Raw genomic sequence first — 14,706 nt, forward strand, 5'->3', positions numbered from 1 at the left:
ATTATTAGCAATTAGCAAAGACATTTCTCTTTCTTTGTTTTCATTTAGCAAACTAACAGCTTAGCTTACAAGCCCAGTATAGCATAGTATAGTTAAAAATGCTTTATGATTGATATCGAGGCTGAAGATCACATTCACCCTCAACATATCCCAGAGTTAATGCGTCTTTTTCAAATAAAAGCATAATTAACATAAATCATTATGAAAGAGTGATTTGTGTTCTGACTATGTGGATCCCAAAACATGTGCTAACATGCTAGTCGTATATCTTACAAACTAAGAGATTTATCGGAGACAACTGCTGCTATCGCTTCTTGAGTTACACTGGCACTCAAACAATTGCTCTGTACTGGGACAACAGTGGCCCACAAATAACACCACTATCGCTCACGGCGCAAACACAGTTCAGACACGGGCACACACATACACACTAAACCACCGTTCATGCACTATCACAGGTGAACACACACTCTCTCTGCGCTTGCCACAGGGCTTCAGAGCGAGGCAGGGACGATCTTTTCATCACCCGTGAAGATACAGTCTTGCCACAATACACCTGCCAGAGCCCGACAGGCAAATTGGATTTGTGGAGATTGGTATCGTGTAGGCATGACAGTACTGCTAACCTGACTTAATTTGTCCAGAGCCTCCTCACCGCAGCCATGACAAAATAAATCAAATGCAGCCGTGGGGCTCCTTTATCAGACACGAGCATGAGCTCCTGGGAGTCGACGACATCTCCGTTCTGGGAGGAACTCACCTTTCTCCTTGCAGCTGCCTAAATAGACCTTCTTGAGCTGCAGATTGCTCTGCAGGGCCGTCCGGTCCATCTGACACTGGCTATCGTAGGTGCGGCCATCACTAGCGCAGATGGGCGTAGTGTCGGGCTGGCAGGAATCAGCTGGGGAGAAGGTAAACTGCTTGTAGGTTTCTGGGTTCACCCGACAGGCCACATTCACGCTATTCAGAGTGTCACTGCAAGGATCTGAGGATGAAAGTGGAGAAAAAAAAAACTGAGTCAGACCAACAACAACAAAAAACAATAGGATCAGCTTCTATTATCAAACGTGAGATGGTAATTCATAACTCTTGTGTGATTTCATTCAGTCTTTTGTTTTTTATAATGGAGATCATTAGATCTGTTAGCTGGCTAAAATACAAACATACCAATGCTAAAAATAAAGCATGATCAATAATTAAGGAAGGGGGACTAGACTTTATTCAATTTTTAACATTTAGAATGTTACAAAATATTTTTTTTTTCTTCATATCTTTCACAAATTATAATGCACTCAAGTATTTTCAAAATTTATGATAATAATTTCTGAAGGATCCTGTGACAAAGAAAGACTGTAATGTCTACTGAAAATTCAGCTTTGCCATCAGAGGAATTATTTTTATTTAAAAAATATATTCAAATAAAAAAGTTATTTTAATTTGTAATAATATTTAACTTTTTTACTGTATTTTTGATCAAATCAGTGTGCATATAATTTTCCTGAAGATCTTACTTAACTTATTTGATTGGACTTAAACTCAATATGACAGCACACTTTAGGACCAGATTTTCTGATATCTGCACACGCTATATCTACACGCCACAGATCTGACAATGGCATTTTTTTGGGACGAGAATGTTCTTTTTCAAAGCATCTTCTAGGCACCATTGATGGAGCTGTTGTCAGTGGAATGTCATTTATTGAGAAGAAATAGTGAAATGTGAAAAGATAAGAGTGACAGCTGATGGGACGGGAGTGATGAGTGTGTGGGTGTTGATGGGTCTTTGTGGCTGCAGGGGGCTCCAGGCCCTGGCCCTGCATGGCAAGATCATAATTGTAATAGAAATGCCATGATGGTTATTGAAATAAGTGTGACAGTTTCGCCAGCCTCCACACTTTTCAGAAACAAGACAACACAAAGGACTTATCAGCCGGTGTTGTTCTAAGACAATGCCGAGCCGCGAGCGAGACGTACAATCGTGGGAGAGAAAGAAGCGCGGAGACAGAGAGAAAAAAGGACGAGAGAGACAGAGACAGAAAGGACAGAGGAAATTAGACACGAAAGACAAAACACATAAACAAAACAAAGATCTATAAGAGAGGAACAAACACATACAAATAAAGAGAGCAAGAAAATAAGCGGGAAATGAAGGCAAAGCCACAGAGATAGAGAGACATCATGAGAGCAAAAAACTAGGGATGTATGAAACGACATAATGAACTACACTTTTAAAATAAAAAAAATAAAGGTTCTTTATTAGCATCTACTGTATGGTTCCATGAAGAGGCTTTAATATTCATGGGAACTTTCTACTGCACAAGGTTCTTTATTGGAAAAAAGTTCTTTAGACTTGTTATCGACAACAAGGAAATAAGTGGTTCTTTTAAGAACCATCCACTGAAAGGTTCTTTGGGGAACAAAATATGATTCTTCTATGGCACTGCTGAGAAGAACCCCCTTTTGGAAGCTTTATTTTAAGAGTGTAGCCAGTGGATTGTCTGAACAAAGTCGACTAATTATACTATAAATTAATAAGTCTGGTAGCAGCAACACATCATGAAAGCACACAAATCAAACGCAATATTTCTTAGGCTCTGAATTAAAAACAGACACATGCTTTGGACATAAAATATCAGGGAGAGAAGCGTGCTGAAAGGAAGTGTTGGTGTCATGCAGGTCAGGGACTGGTGTATACTAACACAATAATAGGACGACTCTCAAAGGAGGGTAGTGTGGAGCTCGACCAAAAGGGTCCAGCACAATGCGGGCAGCAACTCCAACAACATCTCGCCACGAAAGCCAGCCATTACCACTGGAGAAACCATTAGCTACCATTAAGAGAGGCTGGCTGGAGCCAGCATTCAGTATATCGCTGCCTAACAGTGCCATGCAGGGGTGTCTGTAATTAGCCAGACACACTGAGCCCCGCTCCAGCAGGGAGTGTGTATGAGGCCGCTCCATTAGTCCTGCCCCTGTATCTGTGTGCCTGACGGTTGCTGGCCAAGACCTTAATGCATGTGTTGGAGGAACAGTAGCTGTAACCACGGTTTACAGGGATGAATGTGTATACAGTGCCGGCCAAAAATGCCTCTAAGTGTGCTTTGAAATATCTGTGGCCCATGTCCTGCTGTACAATTGATTGTGGGTTTGTTTGTTTTGTTCCTCTGTTCTCTGTGAACAATTTTTTTTAGCTTAAATCATATTTTTGTCTTGTTTTCCAGATAAATATCCTTAAAACAAGATACATTTATTTAACAAAATTAATCTTGTCAAGATGCTAAAATTATCTCATATTTAGAATGTTTACATGTTTTCCTGAAACAAAAAGCAAGACAAAAAATATATATTTTATTATTATTGCTTCTCAAGTAAAGTTATCCTCTTTTAAGGATGTTTACTTATAATAATTAACACAATAAGTAAACACATGACATAACTTTCACATATATGTGTCAAATGTTTAAAATAATACCAAAGTCAATGGGGTGTCCCTTAGTGATAAAAATAACATTTGTATGTGTTGGCTGTTTTTGCATGATATAATCAGAGCAAGGATAACCGCAAGGATGGTGTCTCTAAGTTAGATTTAAAGTTGCTCTCTGTCCTCCTTGGTGCTTTGTACTCCCATGGGCATTAAAATGAAAGACACTCTCCACTGAGAGACATACTCCACACTTCCTCAGGGACCCGAGGCATTCATCCAGCCCTGCCGCCCAGAGAGCCATCATTTACAAGAGGTGACTTCCCTCTCAGTCTGTCTGGCTCGCTTTGCCGCAGGATACACCACAATGTCACACAGACAAGACTCAAGCCTTTCTTTCCGAAAAAATAAAATAATATAAATACAAAAAGCATCTTCTTAACTGGTATTTTTCCATAAACATCCATAAAACACTTCATAAAACTCTTTAATATTTCTTAGATTTGTGTATTGCAAACAAATCCAATGCCAATTAAGTAAATGTACTTAATTTAAACTCTCTGAAAATTTATAAGTAAATTGATAATTCTTTAACTGACAAGACACAAATAAAAATAAAAATGAAGAAATATTTTTTCTTTGCACTTCAGACTTGCACTTTGCACTCTAAAGAAAAGAGTCTGATGACCACGCTGCATTCCACACAAGATAAAACCACCATGTCTGGTAAAAAAAAACAGCAAGGTTAAATAAGAGGGAGTGTTCTTCGTTAAGCAATAAGGAAACAACGGATCCCTGAACACTGAAGATGCCTAATGATCTGGGAGCGCAGCGTACAGAGGTCCATAAACACTAGAACACATATAGGGAGACATAAAGCAGGACTTAACCTCTGTAACTCATGAGTACAGACGAATAAAAGAGATCAAAATAAAACTCTGAAATGTCAGAGAGGGGCGGAATAAGCTGAAAAAAGAATCTGACAGCTAGTCAGACAGTGTGGAAGAGAAATGTCATTAGGCAGTCCAGGGTGGGAAGAGGGCTTTTCATGAACGCCACTCTGTCCCCATGACTCAAACTCTCCACTAACATGAAACAGTGAGGATTTAATCAAAGAAGAGCTCAAAAATCCAGACAGCTAGCATGGCGAGGTGTGACGTGCCGGGAGCTTTCAGCGGAATAATTGATCTGCTGAATTTTTAACTTAAAATTCATCCACAATACTCTATAACAAGCATTCAAAATCTAAAATCACACTGGGGTAATGCAATCGAAGTAATGTGTTACATAATCACAGAACTTCTTTCAACTACTATAACAAGAAATGCATTACTTGTTAACTTAACTGTATATAATTTAATGTAATGAAATGCAAATCATTTATTTAATACCATAATATCAAAGTTTCTTAAATGAGGGGCTTTGTAACTTTTTTAGGAATATGGAATAAAATGTTACTTTTGAACACTTACTGAATTTAACATGGTTGTATATATATATATATATATATATATATATATATATTTGTATATACACACTATGCTTTTATGCTTTAGGAAGGGAGTTCCTTGTATTTTAAAACCAACACTGCCTTGCATTCTACAAGCAGCCAAACCAACTTGCGATAATTTTGAAGAAAGCTGCAATGTTAGAATGGTAAGATTGGTAACATGTGACAATGACTGTAAATGCAATGCTACTGACTATTTAAAGGCTCCACAGACTCACCACAGCGGCCTTGGTGATGCAGACGGATGTTCTTCTGGGTGGCGCAGGCTTTCATGTTGAGCTCACATTCGCTTGGGTAGTCCAGACCATCGCTGCCGCACACCACGTGCTTGGGGACGTTCTCACAACTCAGAGGACACATGCACTTGGCGGACAGACCGTCTGATGACTGGATGCAGGTGCTGCCAAAGCTACAGGTCACCTCACTGCACGGGTCCTTCAGGGCTGAAAAACAAGAGATGAATGCCTACATAAAATATGATGCCATAATAGTGTGTTGCTATGTGCTATGTGTAGTCCATCATCCTTAAGTTCTATACAGTACGCTGATACCTATTCATACATCCAGTTCACATGAATCAGGATGTGTTACGCGACAAAATGTTATATTTAATGTTGAGGGTTAGCAAGCAGAGCTAATTTCATGATGCACTTTTGGATGTGTTCGAGTAATTGGCTAGCTTATGTTAATACTATAAGGTCTGTTTAAGGTGGGAGTTCAAGAGTGAGCTTCAAACATCAACGCTATTACTGAGATACAATTGGGTTAAAATGAGGAACGGCCTCCCAGCACCTCCACACGGCTCAGACGTCCCCCGTGTCGATACAGATGGCAGAGTGAAGTGGCTTAACCAGGGCTGAAGAACAGCTCAGTACCCCAGACTTGAATATTTGGACACAGCTGGGTGGGTGTACAAACAAGTCACTCTAATTCACCACGGACCATTTCAAGCAAGCTTTGCATTCACAAAACATTCTCAATTGCTATGCTTCAGCGTACCCGTCCTTATGCTGGAGGGACATAATCAGCTTTTTTTCCACTCTGAAAATAAGAAAGCCCTGTTTTTTCTGCAAAAGACTTTGTCTATTTCTTATTAAGCATTCCGACACTCAGGGCTGAAGTTGAAGAAATGATTTACACAAAAATGAAATTTCTATCATCATTTACTCATGTGGCTCCAAACTCATATGACTTCTGTGGAACACACAAAGATCTTAAATCCTGGCCACTCTTCTGGGGCTGTCAAGTTTCAAAAGGACAAAAAATACCATAAAAGTATCATAAATACACAAATGGGCTGTTCACTCAAGCAACAGCGTTCTGTCTTTTAACCAGAAAGATACCATTCACACACCAGTACCAAAATACAGATAAACTGTGTGATATCATTTATTAGAACATATCTTTAAACGATAAGCTGTTTTCTTCATTCTCCTGGATTAAGAGAAGCACTTTAGCTTCATTTTCTTAAAAAACAAAAAAATCTCCGATTGACAGGTGTAAGGGGATGATCACACAGAACGCCGTTTTGCTATTAAAAACACAAGACGCAATAGTTACTTTAGGAGGCTATTGCAGTTACTATAATATGCAATGACTCCAGAGCCGCAGCACTGATGAATGGAAAAGAAGGCAGGGTCTCGAGCACGGGAAGTTTTTCCATTTATTTGTTAACATTTCATGCTGGTGTTTCTGTATTATTCCCAGAGTGTATTAAATGTGATTTCATCGTTCATCTGTGTCAATAATCTTGTTTTGGATTTATATATGACATAAAAGTGGAAGTTTTCATTTGAAATACAAGCAGGGTGATTTAACTGAAATTAATACATTTCTATTTTTGATACTAATTTGATTATTATCATTATTATTTAGATGATACATATTCATGAGGCACTGACAAACACTGAGACGCTGAAGAGTGCAGGGACCGTGTCACTTCAGAGGGGGCCAGTTTCATTTCCGACCGTCCCCACAAATGCTATCGGCTCTAATTCATTCTCACTATCTCCGTCCCTGTTTTCACCTCTCCCGTGCGTCATATCAGCCTACAGTCTCCGCCATCATTTGTGGGTTTTACTTTGTGTAAATCTGCTAAGAGAACCCACTTGTTTAATTAAAGGTTTCTGCCTCTCTCTAAGGACCACGCTCCACTTTTGCAGTGTGACACGCACACACAAACCCACTCACACGCATGTGATAAACCTGGCAAGCGGCATCGTAAGGATGAGATCAGTGGCGCTTTTGTGTGTTGTGTGATCAAAGTGTTCATTCTCTTTTCCTCCTCTCCCTCACTAAAAAAAAGACGACTGTGCCTCCCTCGTCTTTGCACGTCTGAACCTCGCACTTCATAAGCCTGGGCTCGCTAACTAACCAACCAGTCGCACTTCCAAAAAACTCATTGTGAATGTTTGTGTGGGGGAAGTGCTAATACACACCCAACAAACGCACACAGGCAGCATTTTTACACTTTGTAGCAATGCTGAAGGAAAGATGAGAGATACAGTGTGGTGAAAAAGTCTAGAGCAGTGGTCCTTAAGCATTTTGACTTAAGGCCATATTTGAAAGCCCAACATAGCTTATATGTACAGTACCGGTCAAAAGTTTGGAAACATTACTATTTAAAAAAAAAAGTATCTTATGCTCTTCAAAACAATTATTTTATATTGCAATATTACTGCAATATGTTTTTTATCAAATAAATGCAGGCTTGATGAGCATAAGAGACTTCTCTTAAGGCGAGACACGGCAGGCAAAAACATCGTTTTTTTTTTCACTGGTCAATTTTGGGCTATTTGTCTTCAATATCTTCATTCAGACCTGTGGTGAAAAAAAAGTGGTTGTTATTCATCAGTGGAATAAAAATTTCACCCAGTCCTTCCAGTTGCATAGTTCGCCGGTGCTAGGCTAGCGCGAGTCAACGGTATTTGCAAGCCTGCCATTAAAAACAGTTTTACCCACTCCGCAGTACACCAAAATCAAATAAATTATGACGCCAGACTGTCGATGTAAATGTCTGTTGAGAGAATGTTAGAAATCAAACTACCCTTTCATCGCATTGCAATAGTTATACTTTGTTCCCTGTATTTATTAACACAGTCTACAGCAGCGGCGGAGTGATATTAAGTTACCTAGGCAACCGAGAGAGCCGGTCCACATGACAATCACGCAAGTGTATTTACCTGCCGCTGACACTCATCACTACAGAAGCAGAGTATATTTCATGAAGAAATCAACATAGGACTATGGCCACGTTTGAAAGCCATGCCAATGTTTCAGACTTTGGAGACGATGAAGACGAGGAATGTGTTTTATTCAATGAACCGTACACTGTAAAAAAAAAATTAACCTCTCCAAGTCAAAATATTGTAGTGACTAGTCACATCAATTTTTTTTAATTGGCCCAAGTGAAATTCTATCAAATAAATTGAATTCATTGTTGCAATAGTCTGTTAACATTGGCTCAATGAGAAATAATGTCAGACTAATTGAAAAATGTAGATGTTACCAGTCACTAGAAAATTTTGACTTGGGGATGTAATTTTTTTTTACGGTGTACATGTATGAGCCGGAATACACAGACGAAGAACTAATCGAGATGGATGCTAAAAGGGCAGAAAGAGAAAGAAAGTCTGTAGAGACAGCAGCCGCTGGAGATGCCGTAGAGAATTCCTTCGTTTACAATCAAATGTTTTTCAATATCGTTGCTCAAGGCTACTACTAGCTAGCTAGACGTCCCAACTGTAGTCTGCTTCTGTTCTGTGTTTACAGTACTTTTCGGTGCAGTATAACCGGAGCAAAGTAAAATTCCGCTGCTGCTGAGAAACTAGTTCCTGTAAATGTAATGCGATCATTGAGATGCAAGAGTACTTTGATTTCTAACATTATTCTCTCAATAGACATTTACATAGATAGACTGCCGTTATAATTTATTTGCTTTTAGTGTACTGTGGAATCTGACCAGTATTGTACACCTGGTACTTCTATTGTAATAAAAATAAATAGTCAAAAATATGATCTCAGTTAAATATACATCATTATTCATTCTTTATTAGAATACTAGAAACTAAAAATATTAAACATTTAAATGATATTTATTAAAAAAATCATCAAAAGGGTCCTTTTCAGGCTTCTCAGAAGCGAAAGTTGTCATAGTTGGGTAAACTTATTTAGCAGACAATGGAAACTACTTTCTTTTATTTTGCATTCCTAGGATATCTGGTTAGTTTCCCAAAAGTTAAAAAAAATTTTTTTTTCGCTTAACAGTTCTAATTTTTTTTGTTTTAATTGTCAAGAGACAGTAAATAGAAAGATGTCAAGATGTCAAATTTGTGAAACACCCACACATCAGCTAGTTTTCTTAAATGTAATGCCAAGGTAATATAACGTCTCGGTTACGTATGTAACCCTCGTTCCCTGAAGGAGGGAACGGAGACGTAGGTCGTGACCGACCAATAGGAATTTAGCTAGAGAGCCGATCTACTTCGAGTGAAACTAAACGAGCCAATACACATTGGCGTGCAATCATTTGCATCAGCTGCGCAGCCTCGCAGCGCGGGTATATAACGAGCAGCTGGTGATTGCACTGTAGTTTTTTGCTGAGGAGCCAAGCCGATAAGCTGGCTGCCCCGGCGGGCGGCAGCAGATGTGGCGACGGGACCTACGTCTCCGTTCCCTCCTTCAGGGAACGAGGGTTACATACGTAACCGAGACGTTCCCTATCAGTCGGTCACTACTACGTAGGTCGTGACCGACCAATAGGAATCCCTACCAAAGCGCCACAGCTGCTGCACCCCATCCAGCGCCCTGTGCAAGCCTCAACACCTTCTTGCCTGGAAGGACGATAGGAGGCGGCTTACACAGAGTGAACCTGTCACTGTTGTTCCGTGATAACCCATACAGTGAGATTAACACTGGGAAGCGTGCCCGAACTGAAGGAGGGGAACGCTGCGGAAGCCACATTCTCAAGGAGTTAAGTGGAGATAACATATGGACTAACCCGAGGGTTGTACAGCATATGAGTAATGGGTGACTTAGCCCAAGGGAAAGACACGGGCTTCCGTTTAGGAGCAGCCGTGGAGAATATACACATATGGGATCCCCGTAGGGTCACACATATGGGACCCAGCCTATATCCGGTTCTCAAGGATTCAGCGGATACAGGCCTGGCACCGGACGCTCCGCCATGTCCGGCCCGAGGGTGTTTGGAGGACTCACAGGTTTTTCACACTGGAGAATAAGGGTGCACAGTAGGGTGCAGCAAGCCGACAGAGCCGGGCCTCTCAGTGCTTCTACCCGTCTAGGGTGAGAACACGGGAGGAGACCGGCTCTACACGTAGGCTATAGTATCTAGCGAACGTGTTAGGTGTCGCCCAGCCCGCAGCTCTACAGATATCTGTTAGCGAGGAGCCACGTGCCAGCGCCCAGGAGGATGCAACGCCTCTCGTGGAGTGTGCATGCAACCCGAGCGGGCAGGGCACGCCTTGAACTTGGTAAGCCAAGGCGATGGCATCCACTATCCAGTGGGCCATCCACTGCATGGAGACAGCCTTCCCTTCTGCTGGCCTCCGTAACAGACAAAGAGCTGGTCTGAGGTCCTGACGCTTTGAGTTCTGTCCACGTACATACGCAGAGCGCGAACGGGACAGAGCAAAGCCAGGGCTGGGTCTGCCTCCTCCAGGGGCAGCGCTTGCAGGTTCACTACCTGGTCCCTGAAGGGAGTGGTAGGAACCTTGGGCACATAGCCAGGCCGGGGTCTCAGTACAACATGGTTGTCACCCGGCCCAAACTCTAGGCACGATTCGTCGACCGAAAATGCCTGCAGGTCCCCTACCCTCTTGACAGAGGCCAGTGCAACCAGCAGCAAAGTCTTCATGGAGAGAAGCTTTAAGTCTGCTGATTGCAATGGCTCAAAGGGAGCATCCTGAAGTGCTCGAAGCACCAGGGAAAGGTCCCAAGAGGGTATGGAGGGGGGTCGAAGAGGATTTAATCGTCTCGCCCCCCTAAGGAACCTGACGACCAGGTCGTGCTCCCCAACTGTTTTGCCATCTATGTGGTCGTGATAAGCTGAAATAGCGGCAGCATGTACTTTGAGGGTGGAGGGAGACAGCCTTCGCTCCAACCCTTGCTGCAAGAAGGAAAGCACGGACCCTATCGAACATCTTCGGGGGTCTTCTCGGCGAGAAGAGCACCACTCGACGAACAGGTTCCACTTCAGGGCGTACACACGTCTCGTGGACGGCGCCCTTGCAGAAGTGATGGTGTTAAGTACCTCTGGGGGTAAGTCACCTAGAACCTCCGCATCCCGTCCAGGGACCAGACATGGAGTTTCCAGAGGTCTGGACGCGGGTGCCACAGGGTGCCCCGTCTCTGAGTCAGAAGATCCTTCCTCAGAGGAATGGGCCAGGGAGGGACTGTCACGAGGAGCATGAGTTCTGGGAACCAAGTCCGGGTGGGCCATTAGGGAGCCACCAGAAGGACCTGCTCCTCGTCCTCCCTGACTTTGCACAAGGTCTGTGCAAGTAGGCTCACTGGGGGAACGCATATTTGCGGAGGCCCCGGGGCCAGCTGTGTGCCAGTGCATCCGTGCCGAGTGTTCCCTCGGTCAGGGAGTAAAACAGCTGGCAGTGGGTGGTTTCTGAGGAGGCAAACAGGTCTACCTGAGCCTCCCCGAACTCTCTCCAAATCAGCTGAACCGCCTGGGGGTGGAGTCGCCATTCTCCCGGGAGCACAGCTCGTGATAGCTCGTCGGCCACGCGGTTGAGCACACCGGGGACATACATGGCTCGAAGCGACCTCAGATGCTTCTGACTCCAGAGGAGGAGATGGCGGGCAAGTTGCGACATGCGACGGGAGCGTAGACCACCTTGTCGGTTGATGTACGCACCGGTCGCTGTGTTGTCCGTACGGACCAGCACGTCTCTGTCCTGTAGCGGCCTCTTTAGGCGGCTCAGAGCGAGATGTACTGCTAGCAACTCGAGGCAGTTGATATGCCAATGCAGTTGGGGAGCCGTCCACACCCCTGACACTGCATGCCCGTTGTACGTGGCGCCCCAGCCGGTGGCAGAGGCATCTGTGAATACCACAGTATGCCTGGACACCTGTTCCAAGGGCACTCCTGCCCGTAGGAACGAGGGATCTGACCACGGGCTGAAGGTCTGGCGGCACGCCGGTGTGATTGCCACCCGGTGAGTGCCGTGATGCCACGCCCATCTCGGGACTCGGCCGTGAAGCCAGTGCTGAAGCGGTCTCATATGTAGCAGCCCGAGCGGGGTTACCGCTGCTGCCACTGCCATATGCCCCAGGAGCCTCTGAAAAAGTTTCAGTGGGACCGCCGTCCTGCCTTTGAACATGTTCAAGCAGTTCAGCACCGACTGGGCACGCTGCTCTGTGAGGCGCGCTGTCTGTGCGACCGAATCCAACTCCATACCGAGAAAAGAGATCCTCTGCACAGGGGCGAGTTTGCTCTTTTCCCAGTTGACCTGAAGGCCCAACTGGCTGAGGTGCCTGAGCACGAGGTCCCTGTGTTCGCATAACTGATCTCGAGAGTGTGCTAGTATGAGCCAGTCGTCGAGATAGTTGAGGAGGCGAACGCCCTGTTCTCTCATGGGAACAAGGGCCCCCTCCGTGACTTTCGTGAAGACACGGGGAGACAGGGACAGCCCGAAGGGCAGGACCATATACTGATATGCTCGACCCTCGAACGCAAAGCGCAGAAACGGCCTGTGTCGAGGAAGAATCGAGACATGAAAGTACGTGTCCTTCAGGTCGATCGCTGCAAACCAATCTTGGGGACGGATGCATCTGAAAATGCGTCTCTGCGTGAGCATTTTGAACGGTAGCTTGTGGAGGCTCCGATTCAAAACTCGCAGATCCAAGATCGGTCGTAACTAGGGGTGTAACGGTACACAAAAATCACGGTTCGGTACGTACCTCGGTTTTAAAGTCACGGTTCGGTTTATTTTCGGTACGTTAAGGGAAAGAAATGCAAACATTAAACTGCAGGTTGTTTATTACTATAAACTTTTTTTTAACAGTTTGTTTACACTTTTTTAAACACTTTTTAATAAAATATAATAACATATATATAAAATAAAAAAAGAATAAGAAATAAAATACTGCTGCAAAGTTCTCCACTAAATAAAATACTCTCAGTCTCAAACCAATATCACATAATAAAATATAATGAAAAATATAAATAAATAACTCTGATTACAGTGCAGCATTACCAATTCCAGCTTGTAGGCCTGCTCATATTTAAAAATTAAGGCTGGGAATCGATAAAAAAATGAATAATTAATTGCACAATTTGCTGTTATAAATTGCAATTCCTCAAATATATATAACTATACCAGCTCAGCAAATAGAAGTGTACTACTGAGAAATTTCACCTTATTTGAGCGGACTTTGCTTTTCCAGTGCGTGATCGGTACATGATTGGAGTGTTTGGGCCGTTAACGACAGAGCAGAACGCGCAGCGCAAACACGGACTCGAACATTGAGCAGAGAGCGCAGCGGGCCGACACACACACACACACGGAACGGAGAGTGCGGCGGCGCACGCAGAGCGGAAAAGCTTTTTTTCGCCCTGCAGTCTATTTCATTGGTTTAGGTTACAGTGACGACGGGTAAAACACTGGTAAAACTTTAGAATCAGCTGCAGGGCGGGATTTGCGCTGAACGCGGAGACTTCCGCCACTTAATATGTTCGTGTGGAAACACGAAAATGTACCTATGTTCCGCACACAAAATATTGCATTCAGTCATTCGGTACACACGTGCACCGAACCGAAAGCCCTGTACCGAAACGGTCCGGTACGAATACACGTACCGTTACACCCCTAGTCGTAACCCACCACCTTCCTTGGGTACAATGAAGTAGGAACTGTAGTGTCCTGACCTCATATCGGCTGGAGGGACCGGCTCTATCGCGTCCTTCGCCAGTAGGACTGCGATCTCCACACGCAAGACATGGGCATCGGCTTCTCTCACTGTAGTGGAGTGGATGGCCCGAAACTTGGGGGGATGCCGGGCGAACTGAATCGTATAGCCGAGCCTGATGGTCCGAATGAGCCAGCGAGACGGACTGGGGAGCGCTAACCAGGCTCGCAGACACCGTACAAGCGGGACCAAAGGGACCGTAGGCATACCCGGAGTGGGGCAGCGAGGTGGAACACAGGGACGCGGCCCGGGAGGCTCTCTTGGGGAGGCGGTCCGTAGCGTGGCCTAAGTGTGCTGTGCAGCACTTACCTGGTTCCACGAGGCAGGAGGTGCAGGAGGCGGCTTGGTTGCGTTCTAGAACCACACACTGCGCTGCCCGCTGGCGACAGAAGAGGTGGATGAGGGTGGTGAGGATTTTCTCCTCCCACTACTCTCCAGACCCTCTTCAGACCCAGAGATAGAGGATCTGCTCTTTTTTTTTTTTTTTTTTTTGAGAATTTGGGAACCACTGTGACTCCAGTGGTGGAACAGAATTTTGACTCAAAAGATTAGTTTCCCAGCCCTCTACTGGGAGAGAGCAGCTCCATCCATCTCCGCGTCACCCGTCTCCAGTGATTGTTTCACCGACCACTTAAACAGTGGTTGAGACGGGTGGTGTCATCCTCCTGCAGCGGACACAGTAGAGCAGGCTGTGCCGGAGTTTTCTCTTTTTTGCAGGGGATGACACCCTTGGCGACGAGTAGACTGAGGGGCAGCCCACGAGGTACTCTGGTGGTACGTCAGGGGAACCGCTTCAGTCTGCTGCTGACTGTGGAGAACTGCTGGGCCAGTTCTC

At 44.4% G+C, this 14,706-nt stretch overlaps 1 protein-coding gene across 6 annotated transcripts in view; it reads right to left on the minus strand.

The window, feature by feature from the left end:
• The window catches only part of agrn (agrin), a 272,520-nt gene that overhangs the window by 73,760 nt on the left and 184,054 nt on the right, over positions 1-14,706 (minus strand). For all 6 annotated transcript variants that reach the window (XM_079588149.1, XM_079588150.1, XM_079588148.1 and 3 more), the window contains 2 exons: positions 5,150-5,374; positions 761-985 (listed from right to left, as the gene is read on the minus strand). In XM_079588149.1, the coding sequence (XP_079444275.1) occupies positions 761-985; positions 5,150-5,374 (450 nt within the window). The remainder of the gene's footprint in view (positions 1-760; positions 986-5,149; positions 5,375-14,706) is intronic.

This window comes from Phoxinus phoxinus (assembly GCF_949152265.1).
Source record: "Phoxinus phoxinus genome assembly, chromosome: 18".
In the NCBI taxonomy this organism is placed as follows: domain Eukaryota; kingdom Metazoa; phylum Chordata; class Actinopteri; order Cypriniformes; family Leuciscidae; genus Phoxinus; species Phoxinus phoxinus.